This window comes from Pteronotus mesoamericanus, unplaced genomic scaffold (genome assembly GCF_021234165.1).
Source record: "Pteronotus mesoamericanus isolate MK-2021 breed Mesoamerican mustached bat unplaced genomic scaffold, CSHL_Meso_final contig_59, whole genome shotgun sequence".
NCBI classification, from domain to species: domain Eukaryota; kingdom Metazoa; phylum Chordata; class Mammalia; order Chiroptera; family Mormoopidae; genus Pteronotus; species Pteronotus mesoamericanus.
The window spans coordinates 115,118-134,602 of record NW_026555206.1 but is presented as its reverse complement, the minus strand read 5'-3'; the positions used below and the strand labels follow the sequence as shown (position 1 = coordinate 134,602).

At 46.3% G+C, this 19,485-nt stretch overlaps 1 protein-coding gene across 1 annotated transcript; it reads left to right on the top strand.

Annotated features, from left to right (window-relative positions):
* Nucleotides 1-716: 716 nt before the first annotated feature.
* Nucleotides 717-19,058, top strand: MAT1A (methionine adenosyltransferase 1A). Its single transcript, XM_054580437.1, has 9 exons — nucleotides 717-1,271; nucleotides 5,154-5,231; nucleotides 6,034-6,156; nucleotides 9,469-9,581; nucleotides 10,020-10,163; nucleotides 14,410-14,628; nucleotides 15,760-15,942; nucleotides 16,280-16,413; nucleotides 16,976-19,058. The coding sequence occupies exons 1-9, from the start codon at nucleotides 1,178-1,180 to the stop codon at nucleotides 17,076-17,078; spliced, it is 1,191 nt and encodes a 396-aa protein (XP_054436412.1). The 5' UTR covers nucleotides 717-1,177; the 3' UTR covers nucleotides 17,079-19,058.
* The last annotated feature ends 427 nt before the right edge of the window (nucleotides 19,059-19,485 follow it).

The window sequence follows — 19,485 nt, the reverse complement described above, 5'->3', positions numbered from 1 at the left end:
TTGATTACTTTTTATTACTTTCTAGTGATTTCTCCACCCACTTGCATTTTCTATGATCTCAATTCTCTATTGTTCATTGGGCCTAAGGATGCTGCTAGATCTGAGAGTAGGGGAGAATGAAGGGAGAAATGCTGTCATTTAGTTCATGAATTGCTTAAAGATATAATCCTGTTTATTTTTTTTGATCAAAACAAAAATAATGTAAGAGTTATCTGAGTAGGATGTTTATCAAGTATATAGGGCTGAATATATAGATGTTTAATTTATCCTTTGGATACTTTGGGGAACTAACTCTGGCAATTTCCCGCAAGAGCCCTTTCAAAACAAACAAACAAAACCGTTGTTCTCTGTAATAAAGCCCAGATGCTTTTTAAACACCTTGCTTCTTATTGTGATTGACAGCATCATAGAGAAGTTGACAGCTTAGGTGATTTCTATTAGCAGAAAAATGTGGACTCAAAAGCTTTTCCTTGAAGATGAATCTGTTGTGTAACATCTAAGCAGACTCAAGAGTACAGGTGCATGCTCTTGCTCTGAGAAGGTGGAAGAAGGGAAAGAGCCCAGTCCAGACAAGGTGTGGGGGAGCAGGGGAAGCACCCAAAGGCAGAGGCCATCCTGTGTTGCCTAACCATATTTCTGGAAAAAGAGTTTCTTGCTGCTTGTTTGTATCAGTGAGTAACCACAGGCCCCCACCCTCCAACATGGGATGTTAACCTTGGAACAATATGGACATTTGCTGCAGAGCTGAAGGAGAGACCCAAAAGAGCTTCCATTTTGCAGAAACTATACAGCCTTCTTCCCCATACATTGACCAGATGCTAAGGCTTAGGAAATTAGAGCTAAAGACTGAAATTCCTCAAGGTAAGAAGACTTCCCCCTCCTAGGAAATGGACTCCTCCAATTTTCTCACATGATTATGCAGGCACTTTCACTTTTCCATATATAGGAGTCACCCAGGAGCAAGCTCTGACCAGTCGAAGGGAGTGACACATCCACATTCAGTCCCTCCCTTCTCACTCCTCCTCACCTTACTCTCGAATGCTCACAGGCAGTTAGGCAGAAGTGCACCCTGTGGTTCTGCCAGAGACAAGCCTGTTGAGTTTAAAGAAGAAAAAAAGACAAAGTAATAGCCTTAAAATTGGTGCTTTGAAGAAGCTGAGAGGAGAACTGTGAAAAGATGAATGGACCAGTGGATGGCTTGTGTGACAATTCTCTCAGTGAAGAAGGAGCCTTCATGTTCACATCAGAATCTGTAGGAGAAGGACACCCAGGTAAGGAGGTTGTATGGGACCGAAGGTGACCTGCACTGAGTGAGTGGCTTTTACTAGAGGTCTTAAAACAGTTTGTGTTAGTTTCTATAAGGGATCTCTGGAGGAGCAATATGAAGTATTTTTACTCTATTTGTAGTTTTGTAAAACAGTCACTCATACGCAAATGATGAATTGTAAGTTAATGAAGCTGAGGGTTCATGTTGCCACCATCATCGGCATCTCAGCGTAGTGGGGCTGTGACAAAGAGCATGCAGCTCGTTGTCAAAAGGTAATTATAGACATAAAATGTGTCATCAGATACAAACTTTTGTATATTTTTTGAGTAAATCTTTAATTTATTATCAATGAGCAACTTAAGTCAACAGAAAAGATTCCCTCAAACAAGATCGTGGGTCCCTAAGTTTTTCGTGTAAAACATATATAGTGTATTTATTTATTTATCTTCATTCTAGGTCATTGTTTCATTGCTTTTAGAGAGAGGGGAAGGGAGAGAGAGAAACGTTGATGTGAAAGAGAAGCGTTGATTGGTTGCCTTCTAGTATGCATCTCAACCAGGAATCGAACCCTCAACCTTTTGGTTACATGGATGACACTTCAACCAATTGAGCCACACTGGCCAGAGTCAAATGCATATATAGTTTAGGAATGAATGGTAGTGCATTCTAATAGGTATTGAGATCGATCTCTAGGTTCTGGAAGTCTCAGATACGTTATCTAAGGGAAGTACAGATGACTTCTTGAAGAGGAAGAAAATTCAAGATTTTGTTTTGGCACCTGAAAGGTAGAGGGACTGTGATGTGGGGACATGAGAGAGGCTTCTGTGGTGACAGTGAAGACCATGATCAGAGCCCCAAGTTTTAGAAGAGTGGTCGTCAAACTTCAGAGAAAAATGTGAGTGTTGGGCCCCACCCCCAAACTTTCTGACTTAGTAGGTCTTGGGTGAGGCTCAAGAATCTGCATTTTTAATAGGTTCCTAGGAGATATTGCTGCTGTTGGTGTGGGAAACACACTTTGAGAACGATTGTTCTAGGAAAACCCTGGGGGCTAGTCAGACTGATTTATCTATTTAAGTACTTCTTCAAAATTCATTTGAGTAGTTGAAGTTTTTGGTAACTTACCACCAAGTCTACGTTTTTTCTTCACCCTCCTCATTCTTATTCTTTCTGAAAGCAATTTAATTTTTGTACCTTGTAACTCAGCTTTAGACATGTCGAAATACACTACTCCTTCCATATGCTTTAGCCAGTGGTTCTTAATGGGGGCAATTTTGTCTCTCTCCCCCTGAAGGCATTTCAAAATGCCTAGAAATATTTTTGGTTGTCACAGTTATGGGAGGGGGTTGATACAACCATTTAGTGGGTAGACACTGGACATGTTTCTAAACATTCTACGTACACAAGACTATCTCCCCACAACAAAGAATTTTCCAGCCCCAAGGTCAATGGTGCTAATGTTGAGAAACCTTGGGTTTTGTATATGACTTAGCTCAATTCAATGTAAATAATCTCTTTTATTATGCATAATTTTATAAAGTTCCTAGGTTCATCGTGCTCATAACCTCAGATCCATTGCTATGTCTGGAAAATTCTGGACAGCTCACTGGCTTTTGAGGGCCATGTATAGGTTGGGATTTACTCCACTTAGAGGAAGTGGGTGTTTTGGCATGAAGTGGCCAGTGGTCCCATGGTACACACAGCAATGTGCTCAATAGATAGAGAAGGAAAATTCCAGCCAATGAGTTGGTTGTTTTCTCTATTGGATGGCAGACCTTCAGTTTGTCTGATTCTCCTTTCACTTGCCACTAAAAATTAACTGTCCACATAACTAAGTTAGTTTTCACTAAGGCTTGGTGACTTTCTGCTTTAATTCCAGTGCTAAATTCCTTTCCACCTAAAATATAAAATTAATGCTTCTTTTTCAACTTCTAAAAAAAACCAACTATTGGCTATCTTAAGGCTACTAAGTGATAATGATAAAAATTTCCAAAGCCTAAAGAAACAGTTCTGAAGGGCCTCCTTAGATGTTGTCTTAGTCTGCCAAGCTATCCTGTTACTCTTGCTCAACACTAGCTTTATCCCTAATATCCCCTATCCCATTTCCCTGTGTGCACTGGGGCCATATGACATGTGTCCTTTAAATAAGCAGAGTCATCATGATCAGCATGTGAGTAGCTCCTAAGAGTCCTGATGGGTAAGCCTAAGGTGGGTATTTGAGCAGCAGGAGGCTTTTATTGGTAGAGGAGTGCAGAGAATATGGACTCAGACAAACTTAGATTTACAACCAAATCTCCCATTGCAGGATAGATAGAAAAACTCAAATGTGTGGTTTCTTTTTTCATTTTTTATTTTTTCAATTACAGTTGACATTCAATATTATATTAGTTTTAAGTGTACTGGTTAGACATTTGTATAGCATACTAAGCGATTGCTCCAATAAGTCTAGTACCCATCTGATACCATATATAGTTATTACAATATAATTGATTATATTCCCTATGCTATAATTTTCATCCCCATGTAAAGTAACTATCAATTTGTATTTCTTAACCCCTATCCCTTTTTCACCCAGTACCCTAATCACAACCATCAGTTTGTTCTTTGTATCTATGAGTTTGTTTCTGTTTTGTTTGTTTATTTTGATTTTTAGATTCAAGATATTAGTGAAATCACATGTTTTTGTCTTTCTCTGTCTGGCTTAGCATAATACCCTCTAGGTTCAACCATATGTTTAATAACTGTCTGGAAGGAAAAATTGGGGAATTCACCTTTAATGACAAATTAACATTTTTAATTATAAAACTTATTATGTGCTTTGAGAGAACTGCTTGATTCTGGATTTTAAATTCTTAATTTAAAAACTTAAAAAATAAGAGAAACAGAAGGAAACTTTCAGAGGTGACAGATATGTTTATTACATTGACGTGGTGATGGTAACATGAGTGCATATGTACTTCCAAACTCACCAAATTGTATACGGTAATTATAGGCAAAGTTTTCATAGACCAATTATATCTCAATAATTCTGGAATAAATTAATTCTTATTAATTTATTAAGAGCAGACTCTGTGGATATTTTGACCACTAAATGAATGTAATATGTGTAAATAGATGTCACTTTTATTTCTGAATTTGTGAACATTGACTGTTCACATAACCCCAGAGCAAGAGCAGACTTTTCCACAGTGCCATTGAGTGGTCTACATGCTCAACCATGTACAGCCTTTAAGGCAAATACAGAACAAGGTCAAATACCAGCTCATGCTGAACTCTTAGTACCACCTTGATTGACTGAGGAAGTCAAACCCAGCTGTTAGACCACCTAGGCTTTAAGGAGGCTGAGTGACCATGGGAGGATCCGCGAGCTGCTTGTAGAAATGTTCTGCAAAACAGCAATGATGTACAGAAGTTCTCTCATAGTGTCCTTCTGGGTGGAGTTGTGGGGCCAGGTGTGGTGTTTTACAACCATGCACTACATCTTGTGGAACCTGCAGTACAATGCATCTGCTTGTTCCTTCTGATTTTACATCTTGGCCCCTAATTTCACTGACATTATTAGTTACTTTAATTTATATATCCAGGACTTTTCTAGATGTTAGAATTAAAGGGAGTATGTTGAGGAATGAGACACTTTTTAGTTTGAAGAATGTGTATGTGTGTGTTTCTTTTTTTTTTTTTGAGAATTTTATGATTTTATATATCATACAGAAGTAGGCAGAAACAGGAAGAAATTAAGATTTCAAAAAAATTTGTAACTTACATTAAAAAAAAATGTCCTCTTAGGTAGATTTGATAAGTACGCTGACAAAGTACTTGATTGATTTAACATTAAAGTTTCTTGTACCTAATATCTCTGTGATTCTTACACATGTCCATTCCTTTTCAGATAAGATCTGTGATCAGATCAGTGATGCAGTGCTAGATGCCCACCTCAAGCAGGACCCCAATGCCAAAGTGGCCTGTGGTAAGAAATGCCTGAGCCCTCCTGCAGGAGACCTAAGTCACTGAGCTTGAACCTTTTGCTTGTGTTGAAACTTTTACCACAGCAGAGAGTCAGGAGAGCCACAAGGGTGATTAAATCTAGTCCTCACACGTTACTAAGGGGGTAGTGGATACAGTTGAATCAGGCTCTTGGTCAAGGTCACAGCTAGGCGTGTCCACTATGGAGACCCCTGGCAGCCCCACCCTCTTCACTATCGGTGCCTTGCCCAGTCTGCTGCACAGAGCACTCTTTCCTTCTCCAGTGCCATCCTAGCCCTTGGATAAGGATTAGGGCCTTGTGCCTCTCTGAGGTTAGACTTCACTCTAGCATCTTTGTAAAGAGCTGGAGAGAAGGTCGGCCTGCCTTGATTTCTTGCTCAGGATCTCACTCCCTAAATCCTACAGTGGAGTCTTAGCAGTAAGGGGGTGGAAGAGCTCCACATATGCAGAATGCATTCTTTATGATAACTACATACAATCATTGTCTCATTTTAATCCCCACTGCAGTCTTATTATTATTATTTTCATCTAACAGTTGACACAGACTAAATAAGTTGGACAAAATCACACAAAGAGTAGGTACTCGGTATGAAAACTCAGGTGTAACCAATTCTTTCCAAAATGTAGTTCTCCAGGCATTTGAAGATGGTCAGCAACTGTGCTGGAATTTACTCTTTTTATTAGCATTATTTTCTATCTGGAATCCATTCCTGGTAAGGTTCTCTATGAGTATCTTTATCAGAACTTCTGGCACATGGCCACTACCTTTCCTTCTTCCCTTCCAGAGACAGTGTGTAAGACGGGCATGGTGCTGCTGTGCGGGGAGATAACCTCCATGGCCACGGTGGACTACCAGCGGGTGGTGAGAGACACCATCAAACACATTGGCTACGACGACTCTGCCAAGGGTAAGGGCAGGAGCCCCGGGTCTGAATATGTGTTGGTCTCTGCTGAGAGAGCCCCAGATGCTGAGTCACACTGGAGGCTGTAAGTCTTCTGAAAGTGCACATACCACCTGGGTGAAAACATCCCTAGGTCTGCCTATCAGGGACCAGGGGTTGAAGTCTCCTGCAACAGAATGGCAGACCAAGTAACAGTGCCCCAATGAACCAGCCTGTGTCCATCCATTTTTAACTCTGGTCTTGTGTAATGTCCTGCCTTCTTGGAGCTTTCGAAGGAAAGAAGCTGCAAGTAAAAGGAGCTGCCCTCTGTTGGGGTCTTCTCTTCTGCTGGGTTCTGGTGATGCCATCACATGAGCTTTGCACATGCCATTTAACTTCACTGTGTGAGGGACTCTGCGGGGTACTTCTTATGCAGATAGGGAAATTGAGGCTTAAAGATGTAAATAAGTTACTTAAGGTGATACAATCAGTACAGTACGTGACTTCCCTGTTTGGGACTCTTGTGCTTTCTGCTCAACTGTGCTGCTTTATGTTATAGACAAGATGATAACAATCCAGGTCTAGTACTGATAGTGGGCAAAGGAGGCAGGCTGGCCCAGGTTGGCACCAGTGGTAGGCAGTGTGGAAGCCTACCATCCAGGGAAGGGGCACAGGCCCTTGCAGGAATGCAGGAGGAGCTCTATGGTCAGGTGCAGGCAAGAGCTGGAAAGAACAGAGGGCCCTACCAGTGGGCGGGCCAGGGAGGGGCCCACATGGAGGGCATAAAAGGACAGGGGCAAGGGCAAGATGCTGGTGGTCTGTGCACACTGACATCCCACGTACTTCTTGTTTAGGGTGACATGTGGCAACTTTTTGGGTCAGGGCAGGCTGGAATGATGTGCCACACATTTATTAGTGAAAGAGCCACTCACCGTGTGAGGGCACAGATATGTGCTTGGTGCTGCCAGCTTCTGACTCACCTGAATACATGGAAGTGTTGAGTGTTATACAAGAATCACTAGAAAGAGAACCAGTGAGTGCAGGTCAGTTCTCCCAGTGAGGACATGGGGCATTCATATAGGAAACACTGTCCTAGAGCAGCAGCTTCCTGACATGTGACCATGCTGAGCCTTAACCCTATTCTACCATATATTTAGACCTTATTCAAGAGCAAACTTTGTTCTGTGTTAGGTATCAGGCAAATTCCCCAGGAGGTAATAGTCCTAGGCCTAGAAAGGATGAAGATCGGCTGATGGCTAACATTTCCATGTGCTGAGCTGGTCAGTGTGCCTGCACCAAAAAGACCCCATACGCTGCCTGGGTCACTGTAGCAAGGCCACAGGCTCACTGCTCCTCACGGCTTTGCTGCTCAGCCCCTGGGCTCACTGCCCTTTCCAGTCCCTGTCTCTCCTTTGAGTCCCCTAAACTCTGTTTTCCAAACCACATGAGGGCCTTGACTGATTTTTAGAATTAAGAAGATTCATTATTTAGACAGAGTGATTAGACAAAATGTAAAATGTTTGATGCAAAATTGGTGAGTCCTTGGCAGCTCTCTTAAGGTTGTCCATTGGTTTGTGCCTTCAAAAACATTCACTGGGAGCAGGAGGCAGCAAAGAATAGAAGTGATCTGATGCTCCCAGAGTAGGGACACTGCCTGGCATCAGATGGTACAGCACGAGGTGCCCAGCAGGGAGTTGGTAGCAAAGCCAACAAGGAAGAGCTGTGGGAGGGTCCAGAGATATTGACTGAGAGCCATCTGATTGGGGTGTGTGGGGATGGGGAATCGGAGGAGGAGCATTCTAGGTAGAGACCTGATGGAGGTAGAAGAGTATGTTGCCTTTAAGGCTACACCCAAGTTCTTGTTGGCTGACAGAGTCCAGCTGGCAATGGCTGGGCAGAACTGAGGAGTTCAGGTTTACTTGATTGGGCAGTAGGTCCTCACTTAAAACATGTGCATAAGTTGGATCTGAGTTTTTTGGTTTGTTTGTTTTCTTGCTTCAGTTAGCCCACAGTGGCAGCAATGATAGGAGAATAAACTGGAAAAAAAGGTACCAGTTAGTCAGCTTGTCACTAATACTTGACCCTGTGGTGTGGCCCCTGTTTTCTTTAGCTCCTCATTCACACAGTCCCTAACCTGAGACCTGCACAGTTGGAGGACCAACAGGAAGAAGAACATGCAATCTGTGTACAACACTCCCTCCTGGGGTACCTTGGGCTGGTCTGCTGTGAGCCCAGACTTCCCTGACCCCGTGTCCAGCCTGCTGCACCTGGTCTGGGCAGGACCAGCTTCCTTTCCTGTACCTGAGCTATGGCGGTGGGCAAACAGGGCCTCAGCCTCCAGAGGTGTGCTTCTTCCCTTTGGCTCAGAATCACATCTCAGAATCAGAGGACTCTGACTCTAGGAGCCTCTCTGAGTAGTTCATGTACACTTTATTTGTTTGGTATGTTTAATACACATGTTCCTTGAATTACAATGGGGTAACATCCTGATAAACCCTTCATAAGTTGAAAATATCATGTCAAAAATTCATTTAATATACCTAACCTATGAACATCACAGTTTAGCCAGCCTGCCTTACACGTACACTTATGTTAACCTGCAGTTGGGCAAAATCATCTAATGCAATGACTACACTATACAGTGTGGGTTGTTTACCCTCATAACCATCTGGTTGACTGGGATGGAGGCTTGCTACTTTTGCCCAGCTTCATGAGAGAGTATATCATACTGAATATTGGTAGCCCAGGAAAAGATCAAAATTCAAAACCTGAAGTATGGTTTCTATTAAATACATATCACTTTGGCAACATTGTAAAGTTGGAAAATCCTAAATCAAAGTATTGTAAGTCAGGGACTGTCTGTACTTGGATTTGGCTCATATCTGGGCCTCCAAGTGACAGTATTGGAAGGGCCCTGGGTTTTCATTCAGTTTAGTGATTTTCAACCTGGGTCCTGGGAGGTGCCTGTGGGAGAGACCAAGAGGGCAGGGCCATGCATCACCCACCTTCTCATCAGCCAAAGCACCTGTAGCTATTATCTGGTTTGTATGTATATAGCAGTTCTGTGTAAGATATAATTTCTAATCAAGGTATAATTTAATCCAGTAAAATGCACAGTAAAGAATTTTCTCTAACTAAATAGTTTTACATCGTGGTAAGGATACATGACCTGCCCCATTCTGGGTGTCGGCTCTGGACCCTGGCAGATCCCAGCTGGTTAGAGGCCACCTCTGCAGCGCTAAATGCCACATCAGGAAAGGAGCAATCGACCAGGAGGTTCACAGCCACTCTATGTTGGAACACGTGTTCCCACTCAGGCCTGTTTTCTCTTCTGTCTAGGCTTTGACTTCAAAACCTGCAATGTGCTGGTTGCTTTAGAGCAACAGTCCCCAGATATTGCCCAGTGTGTTCATCTAGACAGAAACGAAGAGGATGTTGGTGCCGGAGATCAGGTAACTGAAGACTGAGCATGGGCTCTGCTGGGTCAGGATATCAGTGCAGTGCAGCCTGTCTCAACTCTGGCTCCGACATGTGCTGGGAAAGTTCCTGAACAATGGGTGAATCGCACTGTGGGGCGACCCCTCATCCTACAGGATCACAGGGAGGCAGATACCTAGAGTGAGTTGCACACCCCTACGTCAGGTCAACGACTTGAGAGCCCAGCTGTGGCTGTGGAAGGCTTTGATCGCTGGTGCCAATTTGAGCTCATCTTCCCCTTGTAGTGTTTTGGGCATCAGGAACTATGCCTTCCACTCCATAAGTGCCCAGTGCAAATGTTGCGTGTATGAGGCATCCCATGTAGTTTGGAGTCCAGCAAAGTTTTGAATTTGAAGAAAGTTGTCCTGTGTCTAAAGTGGGTGTTGCTCAGTTGGCTCTCTCCCTTGCTGCAGGGTTTGATGTTTGGCTATGCCACGGATGAGACAGAAGAGTGCATGCCCCTCACCATCATTCTTGCTCACAAGCTCAATTCCCGGATGGCAGAACTGCGACGCTCCGGGGTGCTCCCCTGGCTGAGGCCCGACTCAAAGACGCAGGTGAGTCGCTCCCTTTCCCTTCTTTGGAGCTCCAGGCTTGCACTTTAGGCATACCCCTGATCCTCTTGGTTCTTGTTCCTGTTAAGATCAAAATGTTCACTCTGGATACTCAAAGAATTGTTGATTTTGCAAATAACTATTTATTTGAAAAACCTTTAGCTCTAGATGTTTTCTTCCCTCATTTTATTACCAAAAAAAAAAAAAAAAAAAATCAAAAGTACCAAAAAATGAAAAGAATTTTTTAAAGATTCTTTTTTATTTTCTTAGCCTGTGTTGACTCTGGTTTTATGATTCTCCTATTCCTGCCACAAACTTTTCAACTGGTTTACAAACTTTTGGCCCCTGCTTTGCCACAGAGACAGGCCTCCACATCCTAAGTAAGCCCTGAACACCACCTGAACAAGGATTTTCTGCCTGTATCTGGGCCTCTTTTTCTTTCTCATAAAAACACTTTATCTTTGCTGTTTCTAACTCTGGCCCTTGGGCTCTTACCTCCCAGCTCCCTGCAGAGTTGAAATCCCCATTAAAGTCTGTATTTAAAGGCTGCAGAGATGTGAATGTTAGCACACCTGGAGGCCGCCTGTCCACCATCCCTGTCCACAGCCTTTCCTGTTTAACCCTGATGAACTGAATGGCCCTTTTCCTTGAGGTTCCTCTTCTACAGGTTCTTGGCATTTCTTCCACACTCTCTCCCCTTCTATCCATGCTAGTGGATCCAATTTTCACCTCAGCTCACTCAACTCCCAAATCTTCCAGTTGTAGTTATCTCTGAATCACCAGCCCCATTTTCCATTCACTCTGCAAACAAATGTGCCCAAGAGTCCACTGTGTGCTGCTGCACTGTCACTTTAGCTGAGGGGAGTTCAATGGAGGGCCAGTTCTCCCCCACATCTGCTCAGCATCCTGTCTCCCCTCCACTGTTCCCCACACAGCACCCCTCTGCTTCAGCCCATTTCCCAGACCAGGGCCAGGAGCAGTGCTTGGCCTTACCAAGGGTTTTTCCTGCTGGGAAGCTCCAGTTAATTTCATTTGGGCTTCACTTGTAATTGCCTAATAACTGCTCAGAATGTTCTACAACTTTCTGCTTCCTGGAGGGGAGAGGGAAACCCCACTTGCTATTCTGAAATTCAGAGCCTTTTACAGTCCTTCAAAGTTATCTTTCTCTGCCTCCCCTCCTGCAATCTTTACTTAATCTATGTTATTTTACTCATGTCTCCTTCATTTCTTAGTGCTTTGCCCCTGTGCTTTCACCCTGAACATTAGCTGGGCTTTTTCTCTGGTTCCTATCTGTCTGTCAGTGGTCAGCCAAGTTCCTACATCCTCATGGTTTCCCTGGGCACCACCAGACAGGGCCTTCTCCCATCCCTGCACTTGGAATTTTGCTCACATGATTTTACAGCTCGGCGTGGTGCTTGTGACTCGTCCAGCTGTACTGACATGTGTCCTCTTCACCCAGCGTATAAGGCCACAAAGGGTGGAGGGTGTGTGTTGGCTGTACCTAGGGCAAAGAAGTGCATTTGTGGCCTAGAGGAAACCCTTCTTTGGGACTTCTGGTGGTGTTTCCATGCCCCTACAGTGGGTGGAGTGGGATCAGCAGCATTCCTTAGCTGTCCTTTGAGGTTGTGGGACAGGAGAGCTCAAATGCGCGATCATGATGGTACCAGAAGGAAGGGGTACATAGATGTCAGCATGCCCTGCCTGCACCGTACTGGAGCTGCATTGTGGGGCAGAGATTCACAGAAAAGCAATCCCAGAACAGGGGTGGGAGGAAGTGGTGAAGTAGCTGATCTTTCCTTGTCCTTTTTTCTGTGAAATGAGGGCTGGAGCTTCACCTGTAGGCCCAGCTGAAGTAGAAAGGCTTTCTTTTTGCTTACTAATAGGTTTCCCAGCTGAGAAGGCAACCAGGGAGGGTGAGGGTCGGGGTAGACTTCTTCAGGGTTTCCCTTCCTTTAAGAATACACTGAAATCTCTTAAAAATGCTACTTCAGCTACCAGAGTGGGCCTTTCTCCCCTGCCGCAGGCACCCTGAGCTAGCAGGCAGCAAGAGGGTGCTGGTGTGGTTCTGCTGACAGCTCCTGGATCCACAGGCTGCTATACTGTGGGGGACACTGTGCCAGGACCCACTGCTAGGCCTTCTTCTCTCTCCCCTATTGGTAAAGGATTTTCATCCTCTATCCAGTGTTGACTGTGAACAGGACAAATCTTTCCACCTGAACAAATTCTTCCTGCTGATATGGAGAATTGAGTGGCAGCACAAGGGCTGTTTTTGGGTCCGCACAGAGTTGTGATTTCCATGGTATGTTTTCCCCCTGACACAATGAGATAAGAGCCATGCTGGAGCCTTTTGCTCTGCCACAGTTCTGTGGGTCTGTAAGGACGCTGCTTGGGGAGCAGTGTGTGGGTCAGGAAGCAGGGAGCAGTGGACACGGGCCTCAGCAGCTCCTCAGGATGGGGGTATGTACCTGAGGCCCAATGGAGCAGATCTAGTCCTAGAGCCAGCCACAGGGCCTCCCCTTCTGGCAGCCTCCCAGCTCTTGACTCCTCTCACAGGGCCCTGAGTGTGCAGAGCCCAGCAGTTAAGGGTTGCACCCAGTCCACAGATGTTGTTGTGCATCTGCCCTTCTCACAAGGGCCAGGCTTCATGTGGGAGGGTACTTTCTCTTCTTTTTCCTGACCCCACCCTGTTGCTCTGTGGACCAGGCAGGACACAGAATAAGAGTCTGACACAAATCCAGTGTTTGATGGCTATCTGAGCACCTTGGGTTTGCAGAGAGCTTGCTGCAGGCACAGTCCCAGAAAGGCACTGCTTCCTGTCCCATAGTCCTGTCGAGGCCCTGGGGTGGGAAGCAGTGCTCTGACTGCCAGCCAGTGTCTCTACCAGGGCCCTCTGGCATAGCTGCACTCCTGCAGGCCCCAAACATTCCATAGCCCATCTGGGCATGGCTCTTGTGATTGGGTAGCAATGGGGCCTCTGGCTCCAGCATAGCCCAAGAAGGTCTGGAGTGACAGCTATGTGGAGCCCAGCTACCAAGCCACACAGCTCTAGGCCAGAGCCTGGCTTTGCTGGCTGTGTTACTTTGACCAAAACATTGATGTTCTTGAACCTCAACTTTCTTGTCTTTAACATGGGGTTGGTAACAGCTTCTCATAGTTTTTGGCATGTTTTCTAACTTACAGTGCATGTTTAGTCAATGCTAGTTTCTTTTCCCAGGCTCATCTGTCATTTCCTTTCCTCTCACTCTGCAAGCCCAGAGTGCTCAGCCTGCTCTCCTTTCTTATAATCATACTAGACTGTGACATCTTGCTCTTATGCTCACTGAGGTGTCAGTAAAGAATGGGGGAGGAGCATTGGGGAGAAGCATTTTGTCTGTGCTGCTGTGGAAATGACACGTCTTTGGACCAGGTAGACCATGGCTTGGCTCTTGGGCTTTTCATTGACTGGCATGTGACTTAGACAAGTTGTTTTACTTCTCATAGGTTTGTTTTTCTCATTTGCAAAGTGGAGATAACTAACAATGCCTGTCTTGCCAGAATGGCTTAAATATTAATTGATAATGCGCAGAATGGGCATGAACTGGCTCAGGCTAGTAGAAGTTATATTAGGTCTGAGCCCGTGGCCTGATCTGCAAGGGTTTGGTGGGCAGGTTCTGTCTCTCAAGGTGCTCTCTGCTCCTTTTTAATTTACCAGAACACCCAAAGCTGGCAGTCCACTGCTGGCAGCTCCCTCTTTCTCATTCCCATTGACTTGAGTCCCTCTTACTCTGTCCCTAGAGGCAGGAAGTTCGCTGGCCCTATATGTTTCCAGAGCTCCTCCACTGAGAGGCTGAGACAGCGGGCGTGTGGCCCATAGACTCCTGTGTCCTTGGAAGGAGCCAGGATAGCTTGACCCTGGGCCAAGAGAGGGCTTTGGCCAGAGGACACTTGTTGGTACCCAGACTCCTTTGAAAGAGCAGTAGAGGAGTCCTGTGGGTCATAGAGGGGAAACTCTATAAACGCCAAAGTCTTCGAGTAGCGCTGATTGTGGTCACAAGTAGGAATAGTTTATGCCTCATTCCCAGTCATCCCAGAGCACTGAGCAACTATTCAAATATCAGCATGTGTTAGATTAACTTTCTTGAAGGTCTTTTGAAGATGAGAGGGCCCCCTTATTTCCTGGGAGCCCTGCCTGCTTCTGTGCCTAGCAGTGATGCATCCTCAACTCAGGACAGGGCCTCACAATGTCTCCTCCTGCTCTTCTGACCAACAGGTGACAGTTCAGTACATGCAGGACAATGGTGCAGTCATCCCTGTGCGCATCCACACCATTGTCATCTCCGTACAGCACAATGAAGACATAACACTGGAGGATATGCGCAAGGCCCTGAAGGAGCAAGTGATCAAGGCCGTGGTGCCGGCCAAGTACCTGGATGAAGACACCATTTACCATCTACAACCCAGTGGGCGGTTTGTCATTGGTGGTCCCCAGGTGCGCCCTGGTCTCTGAATGAGGCGCTGATTCCCCAAGCACAGAGACTGTAGGAGGGGTCTTTGCGTGACTCAGCCAGGTTTGGCCTTGGACAAAATGTGAAGTCAACTTATTCTGTGAGGCTTATTGTGTATTGGAGACATGTCTCCAGGATTCTCCCACTGGTGCTGTCTGTCCCCTCTACTCCAGACATCCCACACTTGATGTCATACCTGTTCAAGCAGCTGTTGCCTCACCTGTTAATGTGCCAACTTACTATTGCAAACGACTGACTTTTACCAGGTGGTGCTTACCAGGTCTTTGCTACAGGTAACCTCCAACTATGGGCAGCAAGGTGGGGCAGTTTATTACATGCGAACACCTGCTGCCCCCTTCCTCCTGTCCCACAGGAGTGAGAAAGTAGAGATTGGCATAGCACCTCTGTGAGGCTGCTGACCTCTGCCAGGGACCTCAGTGGTGAATGTGTTGCCAGAGAGCAGAACCCTCATAACAGGTCCTATGACCAAATGTAGTGCAGACACACACATTGAAAGAAAGGTCAAGTTTATTGTATTTTCTGCAGGACCTCTCAAAGGCTAGAAATATGAGTGTGAATGATAGATCTCTAAGCAGGGGTGTGTAGAATGCACTTTTCTCAAATCATTTAACATAGAGCCTCTGCTGCCTTTTAAAACATCTTTATTGACTGGTATTGCACAGATCAGACACATGAGGAAAAGAACAATGTGCCATTTACTGGGTGGCACCAGCGAAGGGCACAGCCGAGAGTGTGTTGATTACAGCACAGTTTCCTCCTGCAGCTGCATTTCTCCACTATGATTGACTCATAAAAACAAAGGTGTTGGGAACTGGCCATGACCCCAGCTGGCTCATCATTTGTACTTTCTGATGAGGCTCTGACAGCTCACTTGACTTCCATAGCTGGTCGGTGACTGACCTGGAATTAAAGTCAGGGATTCTGGCTGAGTCCTAGCCAGAGTCTTGGAAACATGCCCCCAGGCCCGCTGCACGGTACCCTTTCCAAGTTGTAGTCCAGCAGCCTTCACAGTGCTCCAGAACACTTCCTCCCTGTCCAGTCATTAAGGGGCTCTGGTTCTTACCTCCCCCCTGTTTCTTCCTTTCCCTCTGCAGGGGGATGCAGGCGTCACTGGCCGTAAGATTATCGTGGACACCTATGGCGGCTGGGGGGCACATGGTGGTGGGGCCTTCTCCGGGAAGGACTACACCAAGGTGGACCGCTCTGCGGCTTATGCTGCCCGCTGGGTGGCCAAGTCCCTGGTGAAGGCAGGGCTCTGCCGGAGAGTGCTTGTGCAGGTGGGTAAGACCCCACGCCACTCTGACCCCACCAGCCCTGATGGGAAGCCCACTTACTTTGCCAAAGGATGTAACTCTGTGTGTGTCTCATTGGGCATTGTAGTCAGTATCCTGAAAATGTGGAATAGGGGAGAAACCTTCAGGGAGACAGCCACGTTCAGAAACTGCTCACCGTGAAGACGGCAGTGATTTCTAGGCAGACAGGTGGGGGGAACCTGTTGGGCAAGAGATGCACGGTGTGTGGTTCTAACTGCCCTTCCCGAGGACAGGAAAGTTTCTATGAGAGGCATACCCCTGCTCAGAGGCTTTGGTCCCTGACCCTGGTCTCTTCTGAAAGGTTTCCTATGCCATTGGGGTGGCTGCGCCACTATCCATTTCCATCTTCACCTATGGAACCTCTCAGAAGACAGAGAAAGAGCTGCTAGATGTGGTTAATAAGAACTTTGACCTTCGGCCTGGAGTCATCGTAAGGTAAATATGCTGCCTTGTACTTGTAGGCAGGACATGCTCAGCTCATCTGAAAGGGATACAAGCAGGAGGGTCTTCAAGTTCTTGGCCCAGCGCAATGCTCACCCCAAATGCAGGTGTCTGGTATTCAAGTAGAGGGGGCTGTGTAAGATCCTCACTAGCCCAGCAGATGCTAACTCCAGGTGGGAGGTCTTAGGAAAATAATTATAAGGCTGAGTGGCTAAGAATTCAGCCAGTAAGTCTAGTCTGGTTTAATTTCTAACACCATCCCTGCTTTCTGGAGCTTGCTGACTTGATGTTGGTCTGGGCCAGGTCAGTGGGATACAGAGGAAAAAGGCATCATGAGGCTAGCGTGCAATTCTGGTTCCTGACTGGGCTTTCCCTGAACCTCTGAGCCTGCTTCCCAAGGGCCAGTCACCCCACAAATCATGGTATAGTGTAAACAAGAAATTTATGGGAAATTGCTCTGTGAGTGCAATAGGCTGTTACTCCTGTGCCTGAAATTCAGAGAAGGAAACTGCTTTTTTCCCATTGAAAATGACCCTTTCTTCTGCTGGACACACAGGGATTTAGATTTGAAGAAGCCCATCTACCAGAAGACTGCATGCTATGGCCATTTTGGAAGAAGCGAATTCCCGTGGGAAGTTCCCAAAAAGCTTGTGTTTTAGAGTGAGGAGCTGGGTCTGGCCTTACCCTGGAGGCATCTGGGCACCACATTCGTCTGCTCCAGGATCCCAACTCTCAGCTCTCCCAGACCAAAGGCTGCTGAGTGTGGTCAAGAGAGAGTCCTCCCCGCCCCTCCAGCCCTGCCCCACTGCTCCCTCCTGGGCAAGGCCTGCACCCTTTCATTTAGCCCTATCCTGTCATCATCATGAATGGCAGGAAGCGGGCAGCTTCCTGGTGCTGAGGGTCTGATCTCCTCGTGAGGAGAGCCACAATGTTCCCCTACCTCTCCCTCAGACAAGGTGATGTTAACGTTACAGAAAAACCTACCAGGAGTAAGTCCCCTCTCCTCCCCAACAGCCTGGACCCAGACCAGGTCCTGCATCACCTGGCATGTGCCCAGTTGAGTGCATCTCACAGATCTCCTGGGAGAGCCTTGAACCAGACCCTTCACAAAGAGCCTCCCAGGCCAGGCTTCTGGCTGGCATAAGAACAGGAGCTGCCATGGGCTAAGTACCCACAATGAGGAAGGGTCTGAGCTAACCACCGATGGTATTTCTTCTTCACTGCAACATGATAAGGTATCACCTTTGTTATCCCTGTTTATAAATGGGGAAATGAAGCACAGACCACGTAGGTAACTTTCACAAGTCCTCACAGCCACATGTGTCAGGGCCTAGACATGAATCTAGATTTGACCTAGGAGTCTGGACCCCACCTGACCCCCCAATCTCATGCCAGAAACAGGACTGAGTAATGACAAATCAGACTGAGGTGAGGCTTTGTCCTCTGTCCTAAAGACCTGAGGTCGCTGGGAATTAGGGGATTAACTCACTGGCTCTTGGTAAGCCCTGAGCAATGATCTGAAAATTCAGGAGAGAAACAAAGGACTGTTCATTTGCCTCATTTATATCAAAAGACAGTTCAGGGTGAACTGGATGGGCTGGAGTTTGTAATTAAGAAGGAAACACATAACCCCAGCTATTGACCACTTACGCATATGAAGGGCTGGACCTCTGGGGTAAATGATTCAAGTCTCGTCCAGTCCCACCTGGGCTTCCTGGAGTAGGAGAAGTAGCTCATTGTAGCACAGGTGGCCAGCCCCTTTAACAAGGTTCTGGAATCCTGTGTCCTTTATGTCTTTCTCTCTCTCTCTGGCTCTTTTGTAGCCCTGCAAACTCAGTGCTATTAGAATAAGTAGGTGAGCTCCTCAGATCCTCCTGCCAGAGAAGCCAGTTCTAAGACCAAGATATCTAATGTTCAATGGTGCCCTAGAGGGCAGGGCTTGAATTTTAGTGATAGAGGAGTTGGCTGAGATGTCACAGAAGATCCTGCTTTTGCCACGTAGCTTCTGGCTCTACTTCTGAGGGACCTGAAGTGTCCTCAGCGTGACAACGTCTTGGTGCTGTATGTTCACCTGTCTTTCCATCCATGGCCACCCACCATAGCTGTCCTATGCCTGGGAAGCATCTCTACCTTCTTCCCAGCTCCCCAGACCACAGGTTCAGGTAGGGGCCTCCATGGGCCTCACGAGAGCACTGAGGACCGGGCTTCTTTCCAAGGCAAATGGTGCTGGTTCTGGCTGTGACTGACAGCCCAAGATGCCTCATGTGGGAGCAGACATCCTGTTTCTGGGCTCTAGGCTTGAAACACAAGGACCTTTGGGTATCTCATTCCATTAGGGGAAAGGCAGCTCCAGGAGAGGAAAAAGAAACCTAAATTACTATAAAAACTTAGAGCTTGTGTGACACAGGATGCTCTGATCTTTCCAGTTACCCAGAAGTCTCTGGTTCTTTTCAGGAGAAGGAAGCACAGCTTTGAAGGTGGCTGAGTTCCCTTAACTCAGGTTATATTTGAAGTGAAAATTCTATATTTTCCCCACCCCCTAGATAAATAAGATCTTTTTTTCTGTCAACATTGTTTATATAGAGAGCCTTTATTGTTTCTTGCTAGGACAGTGAATAAAGACCCATGGAGCAACTCTCTATGCTTAGTTGTTTTTGTCTTCAACCCTCTGAAACCTCCCCTTCAAGTGGCATCCCCTGGTTCCCCCAATCCTTGACCAAGTGGGTGTCCTCCCCTTAGTGGTCCCTCAAACAGGAGTTTTTGGTTCCTGACCACATGGGACCCACCCAGCTTTGATTGAGTTTTCTCATGCACCAGCTACTGTGCTGTCACTACATTACCATCGTCATTCCATGCCGCATGCCACTGAGACAGACAGTCCTAGGAAATCCATGTAATGTGTGGAGAACCTGAAGCTCAAAGAGGGTCAGGAAGGTGACCAAGGGCACCTGGCTGCCAGGTGGCTCCTCAGTCATCAAAGGGTGCACTCTTGATCACCATGTGTTGCTGCCCTTAGTCCATGTCCATGGTTCATTCTCCTGCCCCTTCCTGCATGTGATAAGTGGT

Excerpts from the sequence above, each read along its gene's own strand:
- MAT1A (XM_054580437.1), top strand. The coding sequence starts at position 1,178 with ATGAATGGACCAGTGGATGGCTTGTGTGACAATTCTCTCAGTGAAGAA. Across the intron at positions 1,272-5,153 it reads TGTAGGAGAAGGACACCCAG|ATAAGATCTGTGATCAGATC; the intron begins GTAAGGAGGTTG and ends ATTCCTTTTCAG. Across the intron at positions 10,164-14,409 it reads GGCCCGACTCAAAGACGCAG|GTGACAGTTCAGTACATGCA; the intron begins GTGAGTCGCTCC and ends TCTGACCAACAG.